The sequence below is a fragment of the Athene cunicularia genome, assembly GCF_003259725.1.
Source record: "Athene cunicularia isolate RWA chromosome 8 unlocalized genomic scaffold, athCun1 chr8_part1, whole genome shotgun sequence".
NCBI classification, from domain to species: Eukaryota; Metazoa; Chordata; class Aves; order Strigiformes; family Strigidae; genus Athene; species Athene cunicularia.
Genome location: NW_020799109.1, coordinates 7,254,150 through 7,281,865, shown reverse-complemented (window position 1 = coordinate 7,281,865; position 27,716 = coordinate 7,254,150). Strand labels below are relative to the sequence as shown.

The window sequence follows — 27,716 nt, the reverse complement described above, 5'->3', positions numbered from 1 at the left end:
CCTAAGACTGTCCCGACATTATATTACATCAGTATCTCATTGATTTGATCCTTGTCCCAAGACATCCAATGCTCTGCTATTCAAGACTCCCCATATGAGCAGTGAGGATTTCCACAGCGAATGCAGGACATACAAGGACAATGCTCCAAACCATTAGCAGACAACACTGACATGGGTTCATATTTATTTCAGTTGCCACCGACTAAAATCCATCTATATTCCTGAAGCAAAAGCTCTTGAATGATATTTTAAAATCACTCTCTTTTAATTAGGGATCTTGACAAAGAAAGCAAAGCAAGGTCATCATTCATGTCCCATGACCCGATGACATTACTGCAGGCTTAGCAAGGATGATGGACACTACTAACAGCTTTTATGAAGAACTAATTAAACTGGTAGACAGGGCATTTGAATGTATCCCATTAAATGATTTTATGTTTAACCTTCATTTAAAATGTGTAGAAGAGACCAAAATGCAATTCAAAAAGATGCTTACTGGGAAAGTGGAATTCAATTTATTACAAATTGGCACATCAAAAATATTCTTCAGCTCGGCTGCTTTGGGAAAAATGTCCTCCCACATCAAAAAGTATAATTTGAAAGAAATTGGTTATATCTGGTTTCTGCCTTCCCCTGAAATCATGCTGTCATCTGACCCCCCGACAAATTGCACTTTAACATATGGTGAGCTCATGTCAAACTTTTCTACAGTGCAGCAGCACAGTATTTATAATCGTCTATAAAATATAAATAATATCTCAAGATTAAATATCAGCCTGAGACCTGGCAGAGGAATCAGCAAGAAGGGTTCAAAGCTTATATGGGAGATAGTGCCAGGACTCTTCTGATCTCACATCAGAAGTTAATTTTCATTAAACACAAAAAGTCCAGATGGGACACATACTCCACCTACTGCCCAGCGAGTGAGGAAGGCACACTTCCCAGCACAGTGTACCTGAAGGTGTATGATACATACCTCTGCCCACAAAAATTTTCTCATGAAATACGGCAAACCTGTATCAAACCTCAATGCCTAAATGCAGGGCCTATGCCATCAAACACAAATAAACCTGTGTTTTGACTAATGACACAGGGGAAAGGAGCTTGAACAATGAGAAGGGCACAACTGGCACATCTTGGACTGGAAGGGAACAAACGTGGCCTCAGGCTACTTTTATACTTTGTCGATCTTATCCTACCTACTATTTTGAGACTCCAGACTGCTGTTAAATTGATCATGTTGTCCACAGTGCCCACAAATGGCTTCGGAAGTAATGGAGCTTTGGGCATGTCCTCATTTACTATCAGACATGACATGTCTGAGAGACAATTAGAGCCCCTAGGGGAAAATCTGCTGGCTTCAAGGCAGATTAGTATTGTGGAAGATATCACAATGCAATTTTATATCCAGTTTTAATAAACACATGACCCATACCAAAAGCAAGCTCTGCTCCAGTGCACCGCAGCTCTCAGGTAAACTGTAAACAGCTCAAGGCACTAACCGTGACTTTTGTCTTTTGCACAATCTGATGCTCACCATGAGCATTTAGTGGAAAAGACTGCAAGATCAAACACAGATGTATTTAGAACTCCTTTCTTCTGGATGGGGTGCAGCATATGACACACAAACTTTCCCTCTCCTCCTCTGTCACTTTCTTTCACCTTCTAAACTGCTTGTTCTGCAGGGGGGACAGTTTCCTGTTGCAGGCTTTGGAAAACCACCACTGGAAAGGATTGCAAACACAACTGCAATTATCCTTTTGACTTTAGGCATCTGACTCACAAAGGTTAAATACAGAAAGACTTTTCTAGGTTGTTAAAGTAAATGACCATCAATGAACTTTGATGACCATGTTTAAAATTCTCCTTTTTTATGGTGTGCAGACAGCAGGGTTTTGCCATAAATTTATGGCAATCTAGGTCATGCTTCAGGGAGTTATTAAAAAATTGGAACAGGAGCTGACTCATCAAAACAAGTATCAGCCCACTCATAGCAATAGAAGAAATCCCAGGGCCTAAAGAAAATAACAGAAATTCAATTAGAGGGACAATTTTCATCTGCAGCAATAAGATGAATGTTCAGCAAAGTATTCTCAGAACTCTGCTGGTAAATGAACTGCCCGTACATTTCTGCAAGAATATTTTGCTTTAGATGCACTTTGGTCTAACTGACAGGTAGAACTATTTGATTTTTTCCTCTACTGCTTGTGAAACAGCTCCCAGTCAGCTCCTGGAAATTTCCAAGTTCTAATTCATGCTCTGTCAAAAGCTCCTTGATTTTAAACTAGACATTTTATTTTCAGATATAATATCCTTCCTGCAAACTAATAAAATGGTGATGACACTCATCTACCTGTCACCTAAGGTTGCAGCTCTGATTACGGAAACATTTTTCTCCTGGAAACTTGTTTTGTAAATAGGAAGCATTACAAAAGAGTTAAGTTTTAACTGGTTTATACAGCTTTTGTTGTGTCTGCAGGACATCAAAAGTTTACCTTACCCAGCAATTATGAAATAAATGTGACTAATAGTTTAGGTTAAATGGACCATATTTTCTTAATCCAGGGACCCAACTTTGAGTGAATCTCATCTTCTGCTGGTAGAATGAGAGACAAGGGCAGGTACAAGGTATCAAGGCCAAGATATTCCCATCAATTTAGCATCCTATTTTGAAACAACAAACACACAAAAACCTAACACAGCACTTTCTGTGCATCTGCCCTGCAGAGTAACTCAGGTTCATGCGAGTTTACTGGTGCTTCATTACTGAACTTCTGTCCTTAAACTGCATGCACAAACAACATAGGTCAGACTGGTTACTCTCCGGGCAAAAAAGCACTTACTGTTTTAGGAAAACAGAATTTAGGTGCCACACTCAAGTTATCAGTTGCTATTAAAGACATGTAGAAAAAAATCAGATTTTTTTTTTTTTTTTTCCCAACTGGATGTCACGCAGGAACCTGTCAGATATCACAATGACAGTAACTATCAAGTAAGCTAATATATTAAAGGCTAAGAATACACTGTTGGCTATGGGTTTCTAAGCACAAGCATACATCAAGAGCCCAGTAACTAAAAAGCCAATTATGTCAACATCACTGTCATCGTCATTGTCTTTACCATGTTTCACAACTGCATCATCCTTGAACAATGGTATCACAGTCTTTGAAGTGTAATAGTTCAGACAAAGAAATAAAGGAAAACTGAGCTGCATGAAAGCATCAGTGCTAACAGTGTGCATGTGATACCAATCAAGAGTGTTTCAGAGGGTTACAGCTAACGTGAGGAAGAAGAGAGAAACTTCTGTCTCCATTTTTTAGTTTAAGAGTGAGGGGAACTTACCAATAATATTTAGTTCACATTTACCTTGTTTCCAGAAAATCCAACAAACTCCAGTAATCTCAGAATTCGTGCAGGAAACATGGACAATGTCTACAGAAAAAATGCAACAGTTATGCAGCAATGGACTTTCTGCCTCTCAGCTACCAGCCCTTACACAACTTTTCCAAACACAAGAAATTAATAATTAAAATTACTAAAACCATCCTACACGTCTGACAATTTCCTGGGTAAACATATACACCCACTATATTTTACATACAATTTAGACAGAAATATTTGTTTAACATAGAGACCCTATGTCTCCAAGATTCCCTGCTCAGAAATATGTTTACATAGTATATGCTTAGTAACTCTAGTACTTCTTGAACGTTTCAGAAATACTGGGTGCACACCACACAGTATGTATTTGTTCTTTGTGCAGTAAATCTAGGATTTGGGCATGTGCCAGACTCACATAAAGCAATGCAAGCAAGGGGAAGCACCAAGCACTTTCGGCAGCCCATCACTGAACAACCACGTCACCCCTCACCAGCTCTGGGTCAATGCCTCTCTGACACAGCAGGAACTGTCCTGTGCCATTTGACCACTCACGTTCTGACGAGAACACAAGCAGCAACAGTCAAAAGTGAGTGGCCTGAGCAGCACCCCAGGCCCCACTCATGTACCCTGCCCCACCCACTGCCATGCTAACAGCCAAGTCTCTGGTTGCTTTCCAAGTGCCAGTTAAACAGTAAATGGAGGTAAAAAGCACAGGCCAACTGCTGCTTCTGTGCAAGGCTTCTGCCGGCCCCCATCCCAGCGGGTCCCTTCTCATAAGACTACACCACCTTCCCCTCCAAGTACTTCCTAAGCATGGTCACTTGGCTAATGAACACCCTCACTGGAAGCCAGGCACAGGCATTCAGCTGTATTCTGAAAAAACATGCCCTTAGCCCACAGCAGATGAGATAATTTCTCAGTTGATAATCTCCCCATGAGGATGCACAAGCAGGTCTGCACATACAAAGCAGTGTTGCCCATATTGCAGGTAGTAGCCTCTTTATTTCTAAAGTGTATTTATTACTACCTGATGTTCTTAGACCAGAGATTGGGATCCTGTCAGCACACATACCTAATTTTAACCATATGATCAGTAACACTGATATCAGTGGAACTTCTCAGGTACTTATTAAGGTAATTTTCAGGAGGTTGCAGGACTTCAGCTCAAGAGAAGAACTGTTGGTACATACCAGATTAAATGCTCCAACTCCAAGTTTTACACCTCCCTCAAAATGAAGATGGTTCTCTCCTTTGACATAATGTGGAGACTGTATGAGACTGTCCAGCTCCCTGAAATGCACAAGATTCTGTTACACTGTCATTAAATAAAATGATTAATTACAATTCAGTAAGAAAGTAACCCAGTTACCTTGAACTACATGGTAGTTCAAAAAAGGTCAATTTCTCAGCCCACTCATGTGAGCAACACCTACATTGCCCTGGCTTTATCAACAAATCTTCTCTGTCACATTACTATCAATTCAAAAATACGGAGTCCTGGAGACGAATTCCTGTCAAAGAGACAGTCAATTTGCAACCATATTTCTGCCTGAAAATGTTTCAAGAATGTCTGTTGGGAGCAACACCAACTTTTACTACTGCAAAAAGATGACAGGGCACTGCAGGAGAGTTAAATTTGAGTTAGCAAATCTGATATGAGTTTCACTAATCCCTGGAGGATTAGTTATTCCTTTTTTGTGCATGTTCATTCAAAAGAACATTTTGGTATATATAGGAAAATACAGTTCTAAGAAATATTTTTAAATGGGCAGGTATATCAGAAATTACTTTTCACACACTTTTCTAACTTTCATAGATCTCAACTTTGTAGTGTCCCCTTATTTCCCTGTGTAATCCCGCTGGATCTGAACGTGTTTAGTCTCCAAGCTTTCTACAGCTATGTGTTTTTCACACTCTTGTTTTAGTTTATTTTGTTAATTACTAGGAGAAGAAAAACACTCTTTTAATGGCAGCCACATTTTTTCTGTTCAGGCTGTATTGTTTTTATCTGCTGGTTGTTGCCAACAGACATAGGACTATTCATTGTAACTGCAGTCTTTACAACAGACCTGCATTTAGAGTCACCTTAAACCCCCACAAATATGGACACTGTCATCTCCCTCCCTTGCAGTATACTTCTGGAGAACCTGGACTGGATGCTGTTTTGTGTCTGCTAGACGTGTGACTTTTTGTGGCTGTTCTGAGACCGAATTTCAAGTCCTAAAGTAAACTAAAATATGATGAGTATTTAGTTTTCACTTTTTAAAATTATTCATTTAAGTTTGTACTACTGTGAAATTTTTTCTGATATTTTTTATTCACTGGCAATAAACAAATGTTTCATTCTGAATTATAGTTTTATTTCATTCCATCTTTTTTATCGTGTATGGTAACCTTTTCTCCCTGAGAGTTTTAAAACTTTTCATCTTTGCAACACTGACTCCTCTTGTCTTTTCAGGGTTGCTGTTGTTATGGATTATCAAGCAGTACTGATGACAGCAGGGAAAGGAAAGATGGCTTTTTATTTCAGAAACTAGGCTGTAAAAAATAATGATCAATCAAAGCAAATAAAGTCTCATTTCCATATTTCATTGATTTCTCTGTAACCCGTTGCACCACACTCTCATCAAAAGTGCAAACGATTATTTCTTCCCACATCAAAGATACAGGACAAAAATCATAACTCCCAATCTCATATACAAATTTTCCCTTTGTTAAAATACGTAATTTAATAATATGCCAGTTATCGTTAGAATTCTTTTGGAAAAGGCCACCTAAGAGCTACTAGATTTGTAACACTTTGTTTTAATCTATACTAGAGCTGATTTTAATTTGCTGAGGCACAACTGAATGTGCCCCCCATAGTGTGTATTTTTAATGTCATTTTTACTATTGCACTTCAAAATTTTTTGCACATATTGAAAGTAGATCTCCATAACTTCCTGGATGGAAAGAACTCTGCTTATGCAGATGGTTTTGGTTTATAGATACTAAGTAATGGGCATATTGTGAGTTCAGATAAGCAACCCTGCTTATCATTTTCAGTAGCATGCACTTTCTCTTCAGAGTAGAACCACTGCCATACTTAACCAGATTAAAAGTCCAGCTAACCAAATATTTCACTCAGACAGTAGCATATGCTTGGAAAAGCATCCCCTAGGAATTGACTGCTCAGGGACTTCATGATGCAGAGAGAGACCACATCTGTTCTACTATGCTAACTAGCCCCTATAAACCTATTTTTTGTAAATTTGTTTAATCTGTGAAGTAATTTATACTTTCCATTGCAAGCTCTTTCAGTTTATTGTCACTTGATTTTTTATAGTTTCATGCATTTATTATGGAATTACTTGTGCTTCAGCTACTGGTTTTGAATGTTCCAAAAAGCTGCAGCTAGAACTATAAAGAAACACCACGCCATATGCCTAATGAGCGCGAGACCTCCAAATTGTGCTATGCAGACAATGAGCACTACACTGTTTAAAACAGTTATTTTTTGACATAATTTCAGATATAATATATGAAGTAGGCAAACTTCTGAGTTAACAGGGTTAGGGGTCCACTGTCTTTACAATCCAAATAAACCGTATCAATGTCCTTTGTTATGGAAAGAAGAATTTGTGTGGGCTGAGAAAGACATGAGGCCCATAATAAAGGCTGCAATAAATACAACAGTAATTAATTTGTGAATTGGACAATTTGACCAGCAGCACTTTTTACTGAAAGAGTACGCTTAATCACATCATCACTCTGACTCACCTGTATGTTTGGTAACTGTTTCGGACTTTGATGCCTCCTTTTATGAAGCTAACCATATTCTCATCCTGTTAGAAAGGAAACACATTAGCAATATGAATTTATAAACGTTATAAAAAGCTTTTGCTGTCTTGAGATGAACACATGGCTCGAACATAACCATCACGACACAGACAATAGAAGTCTCTAAGAAACAATACGTGGATTTAGGATTTCCTTTCTACCTTAAAATATTTTCACGCTGTACAGACACATACACTTTATTTTGATGTTTTCTGTGATTAGTTTAGCCCTTGTGACCTTTGGACCATCTGAATTTGCATTAATGAACAGAAGGACTAAGCTAAAGAACGGCACCTAAGGTACATGCATTTGTAACTGTTTCAGAAATAAGCCTTCTCTCATTTGTCCTTCAGCACAGTTAAGATCTGAACATTTCCTGGCTCAGCACCAGATACAAATAACTGCCTGTCCTCAGAAGTCTACAGAATATAGTTTCACATCCTAAAAAGGGAGCAGGGTAAGTAAAGTTATACAGCATGTGTTCTTTCTTGTCTGAATATTCAAGTATCTATTTGAGATCCACACTAATATGGCAACGTGTCACATTACAAGCTATAACGAACTTGGAACTTACAGCAAAGTGTATCTGGGGGACCATTAGTTTACAGTTCTATTCCAAGAGAGAACTCTGCAGTCTCCAAACTCTCTGGTGGCAGTTTTTTGCCTCACTCATCATGTATGATCTGTCATTCTGGTTTGTTTTGATATCTGCTGATACTTTGGGACAGGAAGACTGTATGTCTTTTAGCAGATGATTTTTCTGTGATGGCATTTTAAGAGGCTGTATGAAGCATTGTGAAGAAAATGGCACAGATTAACGTTTGGTTGTTCTACTGTTATTGTTAAGGAAACAGGGACCAATTGTGCTCATCAGTATGTAAACAAAGAGACAGAACCTGCCTCAAAGAGCCTTCCATACTCCTGTAAATCAGGAAGATAACTCAATCCAATCAAAGTTACAATTAAACAACAAAGTTACAATCCAGACTTTGTTTTCTATTAATTAGTATAGGAAGTCTAATGGCCTGAACTGAAGGGCAAGGGCTTACTCTTGCATCCTGCAACACCACCACTAGCCTGTGTCCTTAACAGTCACCCTCAACCAACATTATCAAGAGTGATAATTCAGGACAGAAACCGTGTACCATAAATTAACACGTAATTCCTGATGATATACCCCCAGAAACTCGAATCCAAATCACACGCAAACAAAATAACTGCAAAATAATGTGATCCTGTTTTTCTTTGTTCTGTAGAAAAAGTCAGTTTTTAATTAGTAACTGCGGAGGCGGGGCGGGCAGATTAAAGCATACCTAACCATATGCAAAGGTTCAGTTATATTTTCCTATGAATGAAAAATGAAAAGAGGAAAGAAGATGGTTTTAAAATGTTTAAATTCAGAATAATCATGATACCAGTAACAGAGACAACCAACATGAAAACAGTCCAGCCCTTGAAAAATCCTGAGACTAATTTCTATGTATTTTCACCTGGATTTGATCATTTACATCAAGCATCAAAACTAACCCACTTCAATAGCTGTTGGAACCAAGTGCCTTTGTTTAATTTTTAAAACCTGTTCATGTGTTCATGAAAAATTAAACACAGAATAGAAGAGGAAGCAAATAGACATTCTTTATGCAGAAGAGGACAAGAAATTATTTTTTTACTCCTAAATCTCTCATGTATCTGTTTTTAAAAGCAGATACCTGTGAAAATGATGCTTAAAAAAAAGAGACACTGCATGAAAACACTGCTTTCTCACAGCCACAACAGAGAAGTTATGAAAAGACTTGCTTCCATAACTTCAAGATATCACCCAAACTGTCCCCAGTACTAGAGGCTACTCATTCCAAAGGAATATGGAAACAAGTAGCTACACCTTGGCAATTTCAAAGGCCATCATCTTACCATAAAGTCGCCATCATCAGCAGTCTAAAAACCTTCAGAAACAGCTACTCCACTACTGGTTTTGCTATGAAGCAATAGTTTCTAGCAGAGGGACATGGTAGATCACTGAAAAGGGTTACACAGTTCATAAACTATCATAAGCAATATAAATCAGAGGCCATCTGGCAATTCCCAAACACTATAAAATCACCACCTGCATTTCAGTCTCTACCAGCATCTCTGAACCAAGAAGCAGAAGCCCTTTGCAAATGTAAATTTTTATTAACCCCTCTGCAAAGATGAAGAGGCCCACTGTCATAGAGCAAGTACAACCAAATCAGGAAGAAGAATCAGTTACTTCAACTATGATTAACAATTTAAATTGCAAGCTGGAGCCCAAGTAAGTGTTGCTAACGTTGATCCATCAAACAAATCAAGATTCATTAGTACAGGCAGATAAAATTCAAAGAGGGAGAGCTCCCCTTCCTTTAAAGGCAGGCAGCACTGTTTAAGCAAAAAGCATGTGTGGAACCTAATAGCTCTGCAGACCCTAGTAGCTTTTCAAGAACAAACAAGTGAGAAAGCAGCCTTGGGAAAGCAAACGCCAGCCTCGTTTGCATTCCAGCATAGTACAGCTTCAAGGAACATCTCTTCATTTTTTTATTTTTTTTTTTAATCTGATATCCCAACACACAGTATTTGAAAATCAGTGCTTACTGCAGTGACATTTCACACATCCAAAAGGGACTGGAAAAGTGCAGCACGGGGGACTCAGTGCTATGTGTATAGAGATAAGCATTTTTAGAGATAACAAAACATTCTACTAACTCATCAGCAGATAGTCCAGACAAATTCCAGATTTAATCCAGATGAGAGTCTTACATTATTAGGTCAACCTAGAATCTTCTACCATTACATTAATTTTAAGAAAATAAACCTGTATGGTGTGTGCTTTCCCCCCCCCCCAAAGAGCCCTGCTGGAATCCATACCTGGAGGAATGTGAGTGCTGCTCTCTGAAGTAAACATTCAGCATAGCAAATTTCTGCATGGATTTCCTCTAGTGTCACATGGAGAGGAGAAGAAATCAAATCAATCAGATGAAAAGTAATTAAAAAACACTTAGTCCATCAATAGAGGAATAAAATCACAAAGCTCAAACTGAGAAAAATATTTTCCAAATTTGCTGTAGCATTTCAGTTCTAGACTACTGAAGTAACTCCAAAGACAAATGACACAAATTTATAGAAATTTTGCAGGAATTTCCCTGGTGCTTTCCAGGAATTCCTGGATCTAGAATCTTTCTAGGCATTTTGATATTTTTGTAGGTTTTTCTTTACCCAGAAATTTTTGGAAATGCAGAGTTGGCAATCGACAAAACCAGTGATTTTGGCTGTGGTGACACAGCAATTGCCAAAACACTGATCCAGCAAATGTTAAATCAGTGACCTCACAATCTGCAAAAACATGTTGGGTGAACAATTCTACACAATTCAAACTGCAGAAAAAAGAAGAGAGGGAAAACATGCATGTTAGAGATAACATTACCTTCTGTAAAGTGTTCAAGGCTTTGTCTATGCACAAGGTTGTTGATAGAATCAGCTACTGTAGACTTCTTCCTGAATCTACAGAAAAGTCAGTTTGGTCATTCTGAACATGAAGCATCACAAAAAGAGAATGATATCTTTCATCTGGCCACCCATACAGTCACTAACATACCTCTAGTGCTCACCAACCCTCTGTCATAATTTCTTTACTGAATTGCTCCACACTTACTTTTGACAGGTGGCTTGAGCTTCCTTCATTGTGTTTCCTGCATTCAGTATGTCCTGAGGATCAAATGTCATCATAGCTTGCATTTCCAATATGGTGGCATAAGTCAGTGCATGATACATACTATCTTTAGTTCTGAAAAAAACCCACAAGATGCAAAGCACAGCTGATTTGATTATATTATTTCTTTTAAAAAACAAATACAAATCCAATTCCAGAAATGTATCAGCCTGATGGGAAAAAGGTCTAAATGAACTAGGAATCAAACACAAAGGACGTGCAAAATAATCAAGAAACACTAATGGATTGAAATCTATACAAGAACTCATGTCTACAGCTCCAGTTCCAAAAACTGTGCTAAAATGTTCCAGTTATGTATCTAATACATAAATCACAAGGAATTAACCAAGTGGCTAACCATTCAGGGATGGAGTATATAATGAATACTACAACACATGACACAAATCCAGATATTTTTATTCTAATTTTGAACAGTTACTCAGGATAGATTCAAGAAGATAAATAACACAATATTATGACTGTAGTCAAAGCACAAACTTCTTCCATCACATCTTCCCACCAGAAGCATTCCAGTCTACATCAAACATTACAGCTTTTTCCTCCTCTCCCCTTCTGCCAACCTTCCAGCCCAATCTGTTCAACTTTAATATTATTCTGTGGGATTTCAGATGATGCCTCTTCTGCAGAAAGCCAAAAACTTTGGCATTAGTGCAAGGAAAACAATTAACTCCTACATGCAGCCATTGCCAGCATCTTTCCTCTGGCAGGAAGAAGGGTTCATATATTGCACATGTTTACAGCAAGTACCTGTGTTTGGTATAATCCTCTGCAAATGAATCAAAATATCTTCAGGCGTAGAGGTTCAATAAAGACAACTTGGGAAATATGTTGAAGGGCAAGCTCAGATGAATTCCTGCCACAGAAACTCTCTGTAGACCTTGCTAATTCACCCCTGACAAACAGCACAACTTAGGCAAATACTGCTAAAGAGCAACAGTTGCTATTTCAATTGTTTACACTTTTAGAATGAATCAGACAGTTCTATATGTCAGGGAATATTCAAAAGTACTTCCAGTCAAACAAGGATATCCTTTTAACAAAATCTCCACCTTTAGTACACCTATTCTCAATCCACATACTTCAGGTGTTTGTTTCTCAAAACGAGCCACTTCGTTTTCTTTTTCTTTCAAGGAGAAAGTGGTGTGCTAGCAATGTGCCCTTGCTGCAAATAGGGCTAATGGGCTGCATTAAGAGGAGAGATACTGCCAGCAGGTGGAGGGAGTTGATCCTTCCCCGCTGCTCGGCACTGGTGAAGCCACACCTGGAGTACTGTGTCCAGTTCTGGGCTCCTCGGTACACGGACATACTCGAGAAAGTCCAATGAGGATGATGAAGGGACTGGAACATCTCTTCTATGAGGAAAGGCTGAGAGAGCTAAGACTGTTCTGCCTGGAGAAGAGAAAGCTCAGGGAGTTCCGATAATGTACAGAAATACCTGAAGGGAGGACGCAGAGGGGACAGAGCCAGGCTCTTCTCACGGTGCCCAGTGACAGGACCAGAGGCAATGGGCACAAACTGAAACACTGAAACTCTGTCTGAACATCAAGAAACACTTTTTTACTATCAGGGTGACCAAGCACTGGCACAGGGTATCCAGATCTTGTACAGTCTGTAAGACACCTGGACATGGTCCTGGGCAACCATGCCTAGGTGGCTCTGCTTGAGCACATGATCTCTAGAGGTCCCTTCCAACCTCAACCACTCTGATTCAGTGGTTCTCTTTTAAGTGGAAAAGCCAAACTTTCAAGAGACCTCAATCCATTTAATTTCTCCCCTGGAAGTACAATTGCCTCTGCAGGCTTTGATACCTGGACTGAACTGAAAGATAATTTTAAGGATAATTTAAGACAATCCTCTATTAATCAGTGATCTAATATCTCACTGTGGTGACTTGGATCCCTTTAAGTTCTCTAACAATTCATACATTCTTATGCATTGTTTGGTTCAATGGATTAAAACACCCTTAATTATCCTCAGGTGTCCCTGATGTTTGGTTAAGTGTTTTCCAGAGCCAAAAAATAACCTTGCCTACATCTAAGGTAACCCCTTCTCAGTGACATTATGCAATAAAATCACCACAGAAAAATTCAAGCGATGATACGATCCTGACTTTCTTTATATTTTTTGAGTTCTAGGGATTAAAATAATACTAGCACTGGTGCAGAGAGCATTACATAGATAACTGGTTCCTCCCTTGTCAATGTTCATACTGATGACAAAGGGCTACTTTTTCCAATATACACAGCACAGAGCAGACTGGCTGTACTGAAGAAATTTGCAGTGTACATCTTTAAGCCCCACTGCAGTCTGTGTATTGTGGCTGTCCTTAATTATTAGTTGCCCTCATCACATCCACAGGTTACCTAACAAGCTGGTCTAACCAACATCTAAACCAATCTAGCACAAAAGGCATTTTGGGAAATCGACTGCCATAAGTCCCCAGACTATGCTAACGTCCATTTCATCTCCAATGTGAGTAAGAAGAACAGACAGATAATAGAGAAATCAGTTTAAAATCCAGTGGAGTCAGAGCAGCTCTGTCTTTGCCTCCTACATCATGATTCTTTCAGTAGACTGATAATGTAAAGTAGAAAAAATAAATGAACACAGTATAAAATGCCAGCCTGATGAAGTGTTCCTGTTCATTTGATTACTCATCAGCCTCAGTGGGTGCAGAGAAACACACTTTATCTCATATTTATTAAAATAAAACCCTTCCAAAGGTTCAAATTCAAAGCACAGGGAAGGCACTAAAATAGTCCCTTTCCAAAATTTTAGAAATTTGTTTTCAAAATTAAAGCAGATAAATATTAAATTCACTTCACTAAAAGAAAAACTGATACTCTTCACACATACATAGTGAAGAGGGATTTCCATCTACATATTAAATCAACCCTGCCCTAATCAATGGTTTCATCTATTCTGCTTCTAATATTTAGAGGAGATAATAATTAATGTTTATGATTAGTCAACTGGTATTTATCAACACTCAAATTTAATCTTTTTTTTCCAAGGGCTGGGAGGCGGGTAGAAATGCAACCAAATGTAAGAGTTATCTATGCTATTTATACTAACCATACAATTAAAGTTGCCAGTTACATCCTGGCATATTGCCAGAAGTTTCAAGGCCTGCATTTTATATTGAGGGATGCGGAATGAAACTTGATAGCTTTTTTTTCCCATCTTTTGATTCCTCAGCAGCACTTTCCCCAGAACATGGTTGACATTAACAAGCCTTTATGACATAAATGCAACTAATATTTTGATGAATGACTTATCCCAGTAGTTGGTATCACATGGCTGAATAAGAGGATTATAAGTAATATCTTTAGGCACTCAGGGAGTTATGCCACACGCCTGTACTCCAACTACGGTACAATCATTATCATCTTGTAGCACTGCCCCTTCCTTGAAAACAAGTACCTAAGCGAGGACGGTGACAGCTCTTCACTCCAGCTGAAGCATGAAAAAAGCTTGGCTTGACCTCAGAATTAACCCAGGGGCTAGTAATTTTGGTGAAAAACACAGTGCCCGTTTTTTTGTGGATCCTTTTACAGTAATCCAGAAGGCAGGACATGTGTCACCAGGTTACAGAAATCCCCAGTTCAAATCCATGCCCTGATTTAGTATCAAGATGCTTCTAACAAGTAAAACAAATCCAACAGCACAGAGTGAGAAAGACCCTCCACAGACCAGCCAACAGTCAATTCATGCAGGTGTACCCAAGAGAGAGAGATCAAGGCCCAAAGCAAAACTGCATCAGGAGAATGTGGTCACACGGGGCCTGAAGGCTTTCCTCATCTTTGATCAGAAGTTCCACCCAATGATCAATCACCCGCCAGACCTACTGCATGGGCCTCCACAGAAACTCTCTGCTTTGAGAAATCGATATTTTCTGATAAAAACCTATTTTCTATGTAAACTCCCCACTAGCATTAAGTTCACAACTAGAAAAGACCATTCTGATCAGCCACCAACCTGGTTCCCTAGTTACCACAAGCTGCCAGAATGGTCTAAGTCTGGTCTAAGCCAAAAAGTTGCAGTTCAGCAAGAGAACCCCTGAGCCTTTTTGATCTAAGCCATTCTCCAAAATTCAGAATCTAGTAAGTTTTTCCAGCTAGGAGGTGAAACCAATAATTAAGTTAGGTTTTGACAGCAATTTATTTATTTACAAACACTACAGAAGTTATGTTCTTTGGAGTCCAGGCTTAAAGAGAGAAAAAGAAACCTAGATATAATGTCCTTCTTCATGTTTTTGACATTCTTTACAATAAATAGCTAACTCGAGCTATCTGTAGAGCTGTGCACCATCTTTATCCAACCACTGTCTAGAGTTTCACGCTACCTCCATGTGCTTCCCCTTATTCTTTTACCACTCTGACAACCACACACCTTCTTTGTTAGATCAGTTCCCAGAGAAAGCTCTTCCACCCCACTCAACAACCTCATGTTTGCTTTTGTTCTACATAGGCAAGAACATTTCACCACACCATGAAGACAGCCACTACAAAAGGCTTTTTAAAGATCAGAATATACAAGATAATATTTAACATTGTAAACTGGGCTTGTATTAAAATTTCCAGTGATAGTAAAGAGATACCACAGAACTACACTGTTCAGTAAGAGTTTCACAAGTAACTAGCAGTGCAGTAACACAATCTCTTCACAGGTACCTGAGGTACTCCCACGTCAAAGGGCTGAACTTACCTTTCAAACACGGTCAATTCTAGAATTAACATTCCACAAAATGCTTTTGGAGACTATTTTCAGAATAAAATCAACTGCCCAGAATGAATCATTCTCATATTGTTTTTATAATACTGCAAGCAGTAACACAGCTGTGTTGCAGCTCATCCAATGATCCAGATTACTCTGTCATGAATTTATTATTTACCATTCTTCCAAGTGATCTGACATCAGCAAACCATCAGGTGATTATGTCATGCTTTTCTTCAGGATAACTATAAAAAACTTAAACATTTGTCCTGGGAAAGGTAAGGGAAAATTCTCACTAGAAAACTCTTTAATTTATGATTATCTGTTTGCATTTACATGAGGGCTAAAATCTAGTCAGCTTTTAATCAATTTACTGTATGTATCGGAGTTGAGAAGGAAGATGAGATTTTTTCCTCACTCCAGTGACTAGACAGTTTCAGTGTTACTCACTGTCACAGTTAGCAGGGTACATATTGAAAATCACTGCTGTGTTTGGTGACTGAATTTAAGGGATTTCTTAAGTGATCTTAGACTTAGTGTGAATAATCCATATAAAAGATTAACTGAAATAAATTTACTGCAGAAACCCCAAGATAATTGGTGCCCACTACTGTATGATGATTGTTAATGATAATAATGAAAACTGACTCTAAAACGTAAAAGGTAGCTGAAGAAACAAGAAAAGTTATGTAACATGAAGCAAAAATGCCAGATGAATTCTTTTATGAAATGAGATCTCTTCTTTATAATGGATTTGCTTTTCTAACAGGAAAAAAAGAGCTTTACCTCAAACACAAGTCTAGACACTATCCTCAGATATTTATTTTCAAGCTGCTAGGAAAGATCTTCCAATTTTAACTCTCATACATTGCCAAATCTGCTCTCAGTTACACATGGTACAAATCACTTGAAAATACACTTATTGTGCAAGCCAACTGTGAGTAATTTAGTGAATCTGCAATAATGTAATACAGAGCAGAGTATGTCCTACAACATAAGTGGTAAAGCTGCAAAATCTGAGATACGAAATTCTTTACAAGCATGTAAAAACTGAAAAGTATTTATTTAAACAAAGATAGTATGTTTATGGACTGTGAAACCCAATTTCAAATCTCAGCACGCTAAAAGGCAACAGTGAGGAACTGAGACTCCTAAAGAAAATAGTCAGTATTACCACATGTGCCCACTCTACAGCTTTTGTCATTCCCTAAAAAGATGGCATGTGTCCATAATGGATATCATCTGTGGGGAAATTTAGCATCCTGTTTCTGCATTACACTTTTAAAGAACCTATGTCTGTATTCCCCTTACTGCCAAATGCAACAGGAATAAGGGCCTCCTCATAACAACAGGCTAACATGAAAATTCAGTTTCAAAATGGTTTTTCAATGTGGAATAATGTCAGGTAGAAAAACAGAGTATCTGCTCATGAATTTTGCAGGGCCCAATAAAAGCTGAAGGGAAACCATATGCAATAGAAGAAAAATGGATTTATAGAAAAAAACCCAACCTACAGCCTAGCTTTTGCAGTGTTTTGGAAACCCCCTTCAATAAAATACCTCCCTGTTTTATGCTAAGCACTGGGTAAGTATTTCCAGATGGGCACTGGGGATTTACTATCAGTATTTAATGAAAACACAGTTATTCTTCTTACCATTTTTATGATAGCTTCTGATGATATATAGACACAAAGCAACACTGCTGTGAATAAAACCAGTATTATTAATACATCTGAGCCTACAATTTATCATTAATGTCTTTCACAGAGTGTACTTAAGCTACAGATTCTGGCATCAAAGACTGAGGCTGATACCTCAAGCAAAGCAGATATCTAGTGTTCACTACAGTTACCCCTGATGCATTATCAAACACACACTACTGCATTATCTATGAATTTTACTTGTTTCATATTCCAGTGGCCTGAAAGAAGGCATGATGTATTTTGCTGATGGCTTAAAAATAAACGGAGCAAATTGGGGGAAAAAACCGTGAATTAACCAGACTTCAACAAGGCAAGAGCGCAGATAACTTCAGGACAGGATATTAAAAATCACAGACACTGTAAAGAGACAACAATTTTTAGAAGCTCTTTTATGACCCTGCTGCTTGCAGCTGGGCCACTCATTACATGCTGGGCTGCAACATAATTAGGAAACAGAGTACATGACCACAACACTGAATTGCAAAATAAGCTGTGAGAAAGTTTCTGCAAGTGGTTATTACAAAACAACAACAACAAAAAATTCAGACCTAAAGTAATGTGTCTCAAACCTGGCAATTCATGGTCAGTTGCTCATTTTGACACAAAACTATAATTTCTCACAGTATGCAGAAAAACATGGGAAATCCCACATACCGTACTACAGCTAAGGGGTTACTTCTTTGGACAATGATTCTGTACTTTTTGTAGTTAACTTTGATCACTCTTGTTATTTAGTTACACCAAGTATTATTATTCTGACACTATTATTATTCAGACACTTACTCTGTCTTCCCCAGAACTTATCACATTAACTTACTGCCCCCTTCTGAACCAAAACCATGCAGTCTTATGAGCTATTTGGAGAACTAGCTGTCTAGTCCTGAGATATGGTAAACAAAGAAAAATAAACAGAGGAAAAATAGTAAAATTAATCAACTTACTTTGCTTGTAAAGAAGCCAAAGCATCCGAGAACTTGTTGTTAAGAAATAAATCCAGAGCTGCCATACACTCATGCAATGCCATGTTGAGGTCTGATGTAGGTGACCTGCCAGAAGAAGAGAGAATAAACTCAGGCCATCTGTTCTCCTTCTATCTGTGCATTACTGTTACATTCGAAACCCCCTTCTTCAGTTCTAGCCTTATTCCCATGTACAATGTGCTACTCCATCTCTAGAGATTACAAAAAATGAAAGTTACTTCCATTATGCTTGTGGGATTTGGATTTTTTTAACCATGCTCTTACCCTGTGACACATGGAAAGCAATTTAAGTTTTATACTTTCTGAAAATAAGATAAACTGCATGTAGTGTAAAAAAGAACCTGGACATGCAGAAGTTACCATGTGGGAGCATGGAAATTTGATGAGCTCAGGTATCAGGAACGCAGAAAGCACTGGGTGACAATGCATATCTGATGGTGTATAAGGCTGACAAACACTACAGGCTAGTGACATTATGATCATGTTGTCACTTTAAGGATGAGACATTGCCAAACTGCATCAGATTATTATATCAACTGCTACTGGAACATCTGCTTTAGTTCAGCTCATGTTCAGTATTGTTCCTGACCAGTAGACCACTACAGATTTGCAAGTGGGTTAAAATTCCATGCTGTGCATGCTCCTGGGAACATCACTGTCCCTAAGAAGTGCTACTGCACTCAAAAAAAACACTGCTGCATCTCAAAGTCAGAAGATTCTTAGTGGCTTACTCTGGCTGTATTTCTCTCCTTTAAAACATTCAGATGTCAGCCTGACCTGTCACAAGGGTTCTCAGCTGGTCTTTGGGTTACTGGCAACAGGATAATGCAGAGCAGCTGAGTAAGTTTGGCCCAACTTCATCACCACCAGAATTGCTGGACAAAAAATCCACATAAGAAACAGTAAGGCCTTGAACTAACAAAGTCAAGGTCACCTGGCCAGTGTTAGGACAATTGAAACATCTGCATCTAATGATCAAAGAGCTATACTGCACTAATATTTTGTGTATAAATCTGCACAAAAAAGCTCCCCCCAAAAAATACAAACAAATCCTCATCGTGTTCCTGACTCTGAACAGCCCTAACTGATGGGATCTGTCTGTGACTTAAAAACTATGTTACTTCCTTAAAAAATGTGACAACACATAGCCTGCTGAAAGGAAAAACAGAAAGCAAAGTCCTGGTATCATCTTAATGAGAAGACAAGGTAGCACAGAACAAACAGATATCATCAGCAATAACCACTGACTGCAGCAGTGGTTTGTTTTTAAGAATAATGACTGCAAAGAAAAAAAGAGCATAATTTTATATATGAAAAACAGGTTTGTAAATCTGAGAGAAGCATTATATGACACGGTTCATAGTCATCACACTTCAGATACACTGCAAATCCTTCTTGCACCCGAGAGACTCTCCAAGTGCTTTGAAAACATTGATTAACCAAATCTTGGCATCCATCTCATACAATATGCAACATCATGTCCACCTAACTATTCTGAGCCTTACTTCCTGTAATAATTAAAACTTTGCCAATTATTTTTCACATGTATTACAATGCTCACCTGCCTTTTTACAATCTGTGTCCCTGAATCAAACAGCATATTTAACACCACATAAAACATATTCTTGTCTGGTTTAAAATATTTAAACTAGTAACATTTTATCTGAGTTTTTCGTTTGCTTTTTTCTTGTCATACAGGACAATTACCCTATTTAATACAAATAAACCATTTCAAAATATTCCTTTGAAACAGAAAGATGACAAAGAAAAAAACACGATTGAAGCTCAAAACACAAATAAGATACACTAATTACTTGCAATCTTCTCTGGAGTAAGAATTATTAACAGAGTGCCACCCCCAGCAGCAGCAAAATACAGGTTGCCCACAGCAGCAGAAATACAAGTTGCACACCTTCCTCATGCTCCAAGGAAACCTGACATTTGATGTAGCTCCCAAGTAAAGGGCTCAAGACCTGAACACCATACACACCTTACAAAAATGCCACAAATCATCATTTGTTGCTGTTAACAACAGGGAAGAAAAACTTTTTAACTAGAGAGTGCTAAGCGTCTCAGCAAACTGATTAGTCATGCTTCAGTGGGCTGCAGATTCTCTCCTGCTTTCAACAGCAAGATCAGAACTGCCTCTTAAGTCAAACGGAAAATGCTGTGCACTGCTACTTACCTTTCTGCCAAATCTCTTGTGTTTTCTGACATAGTCATTTGTATGCCCACTCAGCATTTAGGCATGAACATCTAGGCAACAGCACTCGGTGCTACTTAACCAGCTCGGAGTGACAGTCACACTGCGAGCACAGGGTAGGGCAGCGCCTGCTGCCAGCGATACTGTACTCCCTGATTGGTCATTATGGATGATACGATGAGAGTTACGAGCATCGCTAGTTCACTTAAAACATACTACAAATGAGTGATTTGGAAGCCAGTCCACGACACGTGAAGTTCATATATCACTCAATGCTACTAATGTAGAAGGTGCTGGCAGCTGCCAGCGTTATTTTTGATCTACAGACTTGTCTGAAATTTGTGGCAGCATCAGCTATATTTCATTCGGTACAAATTAGGCAGAAGTCAAATATCCCAGTAATTACGGATCTGAAGCAACAAAAAATTACTGCATGCAGCAGTGGACCACATTGGAAACCCATGAACCAGAATGGAGAATCAAATGAGGCCAGCTGACATTCAGGAGAATTGAGGCATTGATTGCTGCAAATGCAAGAAACAGGCAAGAGAGACAAGAAAGTATTTCTCAGTAAGGATTCTCCAGAAAACAGGCTTCAATCCATCAGCCAAACTGCTGCTTTTTGTTGGTTCCTGTAACTTTGAGAGGTAGCGAGACTTTACACGTTCTTTGTAAAAATATCTCTTTAATGCCATGCAAAATCAGGTAAATTGGCATAAACAATTTAATCAGTGGAGTGAGCTCATCTGGCTGATTCTGCCCAAAATAAACTAGTGTACTCCCAAACTGCTTTGCTGGCGTGTCAGCACTACTGGTCCTGTACATAAGAAGGGTAGCTACATGCTGCAAAACCAGTCATCTCTCTCATTACAACAGCTGTACTGTACAAGTTGATCAGCTACGGTCTACTTAGGTAAGTCAGTTTGTCCAAGAGCATCTACTGTTAAAAATTGCACAGGTCTTTTCTTCTATACATGCTCTTATTTGTTCAATTACACAAAGCAGTACCAATAATGAAGACATTAACTGCTGAAGGAAGATCCAAAAATGATAAACAAGTGAAGGGTAATATCAGGAAGATACTCTGAAGACATTAACATACCTGATTAAATCTTGTTATTTTTATGACATCCTGTACAGGAAAAGCCTGTGCTGCATTTGGTATAAAAATTATTGTAATAGATCCACAGGCTGCCCCATTAATGACTTCATTACACGTTTGTAACAGCACTATGTACCTGGGCCACAGCAGGAGATAAAAGACATTATTACTGGGTTGGTTTTCCCCAGTTGGGAATAACTACTGGTTACAACTTTAAATTAACCCAGGTGCTTCCACAGCAGGATCATGAGCTACTTTGAAAAGGTTATTCATCATTTTCACTAGCTGTTTATACAATTTATAATTGGTACTGTATTCTCCGAGCAGTCTTTAAAGTTCTGTATGGTGAAGACTCTGGCTGTTTCCGCCAAGTTCTTCAAGACTTGAGTTGGCAGGTTTTTATTTGAATACCACTTCTCTGGAAACAATTATACACTCAGACAACCTTCAGCACGCAACCTGTCTTTCCCCACATGTATCAATGTTTTCTTTTAACTAAAGACAACAAATGTAAAAAATTAAGATGTGAAATATTTCCAAATTTAGGCCATTTCCCCTTTGGTTTTAGAATCTTCTTTCTTGTTTTTTTGATTTTTGGCAGCAGGTCTTGCAAGGACAGTCATATGGTTCTCACTGTAATTTTATTATTTATGAAATCATCATTCTCTGCCCTAGGGACCATGACTGAGGGTGCTTCACAAATCATAATTACAGTGCATCCTGTGACTTCAGGTAAGACCTGATCTCCTTACTCCACTGCATCGCCATCGTCTCTAGTCGGAAGTGCAATTACTCGTGACATCCTAGGCAATGCCCTTTTAATTTAAATATCAAATCCTTTTTATGCCAACAGCAACACCAAACAAAATTAGTAAGTAGAACTAAGCAAAATTAGATTTCTGAATATTAATTAAAAGTAAAGCGTTTTCAAAAGTAAAGAATCATGATGTCTTCCATGGTCAAAAGGAGGAGGAAGCAAGGCTTTTTTAAGCATGGGAGTTACCATATTTCTGCATAATTTTATTTTACTGTGTGCATGATGTCGACTGGTTTCTTACTATAAGTTTGCAGCGCATATGCTTTATGATTTATCATTGGCTTTTATAGACTTCTTCAATAAAAAGGATCTTGAACCTTATATTCTGCAAAATCCTGAACTACTGACTTATTTGACCTTAGTAACAATTATCAGAACTTTGCAAAAAAAGGTAAATCTGAAGTTTGTGCCTTTATAGTAATGCTTTTAATAGTAATTCAAGAGCTCCTCCAGTATTGTGAAACACTGAAAGCAAGTTAAATCAGTCATATCCTAAAATATAGATACATTTCTCTGCCAAATCTACATTATCTGCATAAGTCAGCTGAGGTAGCGTGCATGGGCAACATCATTTGGAGGAAGAGAACAAAATAGAGAGTTTTAAGCACAATTGAGCTAAACCAGTACTTGATGAGAAACCACTACAGAGAAGACCAAACACTGGTGACTCAGTAGTTGACTGTCTTCATTATCAGGAGACTCTTGGAGTGGGGAGCAGTTGGAAGTACATCCTGTTATCCCAAATATAGGCTAGTCCCAAGCACACAAAGCAAATGAGATGCAAGATCAGAGAAAAGCGTCTAATGGAAAGATTGTATTTCCATTCCAAAGAAACTTCACAGCAAAATCTTTGTAACCATACTAGAGACCTTCTATCTCAGGGGCTTGAACAGCACCAGTACAATTGGGTTCAGTAATGACTGACACTGCTTTCATCTTCTTCAGAAACATCAACAAAGCTCCTCTAGTGAATACCAGCCTGGGTTGTGGGTTGATTGGAGCAGCAGCTATACCTATACTGCACAGCTGGCTTCTGCTCCTGCGGTCTCACTGACACATTGCTTCTGTAACACAACAGAAACCACTCAGCACCCATCCTTACTACATGGAAGGTGATGTGAATACAGCTGTTTATCTGAAGGGCTATAATTTCAGTTTCCTGTTAAGTAATTTTGAAGTATTTGCTCTTATATTCAACAATTTGGACAATACAGAGTTTTGGTCTCCTTTACTCCCTTTATATCAAGGGTTCTCTGCATAACATACAGTTTCCATTTTTGCATGATAATGCTAAGGCAGCACAAACACTCAGCACTGGTAGAACAGACTGGGCTGCACCAATACATATTTTTGCAGCTCTTTTAAGCTACCTGCATCAATAGTGAATACACCTGGCAGGACACCTTACAACTATAATGGTGGAGAGCTCAGTACGTACAGAGAAACAACAATTAGCATTACATTCTATTTTTACAAAGAGATTTAAAGAGGCTTGCTTCTAGCCATGTCAGAAAAAAAGTACTAAATTCTTAAACAACCTCTTTACAGAGTATGAAATGGAACTGAACAGATTAGTCTCACACACCCAAAGCAGCTTCATTTTTTCCAAAGAGGAAGAAGCAGTAAAACCATACAGCTCCCTACAAACACTGTGCCACTCAGGCTACCAAAGCTCCATCAGTGCTAACACTTCACGAACACTTCAACCATTCACAGATGTGGTGAGGAACATCCCTGAGCACATTTCAAATTTTAGGATTTCATTTCTTAACAAAAAAAACATCTAAAGACACTGCCAACCTTTGAACATAACCTGGCTTGCTGATACACAGGCCACCATGTGTGGTGGGTACTGTCACTGACACCCAGGTGTCCTTCTCATCATATGTTTTCAAAAATATCACCACTGAATATAGAAATTCTTGCCATGACATCACTTTCTGTTCTCATAATGCTGGATAATCACAAAGACATTAGAAGATACCAGAACACACCTGGGGTTGGTCCCTTGAGCCTTTTCAGTTTGCCAGGTTATTCCTAAATTGATGACTACTTCTTTTCTAAATGATTACTTTGAACAACAATGTGTTACAAATGTTCTGAGCCCGAGACTGAAAAAAATCTCTACATTCAAAGAAAACAAAAAGCACATCACTTGGGAAGAATTCTTTTCCTCTTCTGCAAACATTTCCAAAAGCATGAGATCAAAAAATAATCTCGGATGAACAGCTCTCTCATTACCACAAAAAGGAGAACCAGTAAGTAGTGTACTACTCAGTTTTTAGACAATACAGGATTTTCTTCATAATTCAAAACCAAATAAACTAATGCAAGAAAATGAATTCTACCGTATCCTTTCCTGTTCTATGTGCCAAGCTAGTTATACCTCAGCATTTACCTCTCTGTGTTCTTGAACACGTTCCTGGCCTGTGACTAAGATTCCTCGGTGCTGCAGAAATACCATTACTTCTCATAACAAAGCAATTGAGAGGTTTCAATAATCATGTTCTCCAAATACTCTGTATAGAGACACAACAGCAATGAAATTCTGGAGTTCAGGAGATCTTAGTCAGTATTTCAAGTTGTACACAGAGTATGACATGGTTTATTTTTGAGGTTAACTCTGCTCTGAAACCACCAAGTTGTTGATGCCTCGGCAATGCCAAAGGTCTTTTGTTAAAGATGCTGAAACCTTCAGCCCTTCTGTTTCAGCAAAAGCTCACACAACAAAGGGATGTGGCAAAGCAGTCAAGTGAGCAGAACAAAGTCCAGGGAATCAGTAGACTTGTGTTTTGCCCTTGATCCCACCGCTGTTTAACTTGAACCAAGCAGGATCTGGGTTGCATTATGTTCTCATCCTGTATTTGAATGGGCAAACAATGCAATAAATTCATTAAGATAGGTTTGTTCAGACAAATAAAGAGTATTGATGTCGTTTTTGCAGTTCCCTTTCCTTTCCGTATTGCACTGCCATGACTGCTCACGGAGAGCTAAGTGCACCATTGTGGGTGATTATTCCCAGTCAGTAGAACTGCCTGCATCAGAGAGACTGAAAAAAAACCCAAACCAAACCAAACCAATATAGTCTGGCAAATTACAAATTATCAACCCAAGCACCCCGGAACTGTAATAACCCATTGGAATGTACACAGGAAAAATTTTCTCACACAGGATCAAAATTTAAAAAAACCCCAAATATATCCAGCATTAAAGAAATTTACAGGAATGCTGCAATTATGAGTAAATTTTCATCATAAATCAGTCTGTATTGATGCCTAGCAAGTTTTAACAGCTCTTCTTTTTAAATTCAGATGCTCTACAATCTTTGTCACTGAAGGACAGATGTGATTTATAGCATGCCTTTTCGTTTTTTAAGAGTTTTAAGGTCTTTAAACAATATCCATTTATTTACAATACCCATTTGCTTTTTCTCAAAGTCCTCTAACTTCTTACAGTTTCACTGCCTCTGGTCAGCGTACACTTCTGACACAGTTACTCTCGATTTTTAAAGGTCTAATGCTGTTCATAGTAGAATGAAAAATCAACAAGAGCTGCACTAGACCATTGTCTTGCAATGGTGTTGAGCACATCCAGGTACCCAGCAAACAAACAAAAAAAGCATTAAGCAAAATGCAAGTTCATGTCTGCCACATTCATGGTAAGAATCCAGACAAAATCTGTGAGATTTGCTTTTGAAGGACTGCAAGATCAAGGTAGGGGTCTGTATTACTTCTGAAATAATATTCAGTGAGAATTTGGACAATTTTCCCTTTTGGTTGGATTCTGCACTACCTAGCAACAATAATGACTGGCTGGCAGGTCACAAAAGAGTAACCTATGCATTTTCAGGTTTTTGTAAACTCTGGTTTGTATTTTTGTATGCTTACACTTCTTTCCCAAAAGGCATTTTCCTGCAGTACTTAATCTGACCTGAAATGTCTCTTGGATTTTGATATTTGGTTTTGTTTGATTTGGGTTTTTTTTTTGTATTAAATCTATGCAAAGCATTTTCAAAATGTTACTCTCTAACATGTTTTACTGTAACTTCAAACAAAAGCATGATTTTTTTTTCCCAATTCCATTGCTGAACTGTACTTTAGGTTCTCAAAAAAAAATATCAGAATCACACAAAATACTTTAACCAATAAGGAATTGTTGCTTTGCATTTAATCATTGTTTTACATGAAATTTCAGATTATGATTCCCTGAAAGCTTCTGACAGACTGACTTTATATTGCAGAAGTCATCTGCAAAGCATACTTCAAGGTACCTTGACCTGTAACAATGCCACTTTCTCTACAAATAAATAAAAAGTCAAGCACAGCCCTTCAATATGCCTTTTATAACTCTTGAACCTGCCTATTGAATCAATACTCAAGAACAGAAAAGAAGTACTAATAACAAGTTTTCTTGACACTCAGTATTTCTAAAACCATTTTGAAGAGTTATTCTCAGGCACAACGGATTCAAGAAGCAGACAGTTACTATTCTCTCCGTTGCAAAGTGCAGAAACAACTAAGTAAGCTACGCAAGGATAAAAAAACCCAACCAAACAAAAAGCAAGGCTGATTTTTAACTTGGAATCAGAGCAGTCTGGGATCTTTCTAGCATTTTTTTTTCCCTTTCTGACGGGAAACACAGACTGGTCAAAATTAAAATGTTTGATGCAGACATAGGGAGAAGATTTCATCAGTTCAGGGTGACAACTTTAGTTAGAGCTGAAGAGAAAGAAATAGAAAATTTCATGCAAGTTCAGTATTTCATTCTATTTGCATTCTAGATTCAAACCATTACATCAAGTATATCTGAATGACCATCCCAACACTCAGACCCTCTCCTGACAACTTTCTCCACAAAGGATGACTAAAATTTTTATTATCAAAGTGAAGACAAAAGCTGAAGATCTGCAAAATGGGAGGTCATTTTTCATCACCCTTACTCAAAAAATCTGGCATTCACTTTTCAGTTCCAACCACTCCACTAGACCATCATGTCCTCCAACTATGAGCTAATAATTTCAACCTATTCCCATAACATATCTGAAACCTAAGAAACCACAAGCTCAACGCTGTGAAAACACCATCTAGGAGATTCATTGGGGGTTTAGGGGCACATTTTAAGTAAAATCTGAACTACAATAAGGAAATAATAGAACTGTATTCTAGAAATAGTATTATGTTTTTCTAAGAATTAGCAAAAATCCTGATATATATATATATATATATATATTTTTTTTTTTTTTTTTTTTTTTTTT

The 27,716-nt window shown here is 38.2% G+C and overlaps 1 protein-coding gene across 1 annotated transcript in view; it reads right to left on the bottom strand.

Annotated features, from left to right (window-relative positions):
* Window positions 1–20,629, bottom strand: part of TTC39A (tetratricopeptide repeat domain 39A) — a 46,225-nt gene extending 25,596 nt beyond the window's left edge. Inside the window, exons 1-8 of the mRNA XM_026853697.1 lie at window positions 20,526–20,629; window positions 18,302–18,406; window positions 10,865–10,996; window positions 10,637–10,713; window positions 10,081–10,148; window positions 7,141–7,205; window positions 4,572–4,671; window positions 3,367–3,432 (exon numbers count right to left, since the gene is read on the bottom strand). Coding sequence (XP_026709498.1) covers window positions 3,367–3,432; window positions 4,572–4,671; window positions 7,141–7,205; window positions 10,081–10,148; window positions 10,637–10,713; window positions 10,865–10,996; window positions 18,302–18,406; window positions 20,526–20,563 — 651 coding nt within the window. The 5' untranslated portion in view covers window positions 20,564–20,629. The remainder of the gene's footprint in view (window positions 1–3,366; window positions 3,433–4,571; window positions 4,672–7,140; window positions 7,206–10,080; window positions 10,149–10,636; window positions 10,714–10,864; window positions 10,997–18,301; window positions 18,407–20,525) is intronic.
* Between the last annotated feature and the right edge of the window lie 7,087 nt (window positions 20,630–27,716).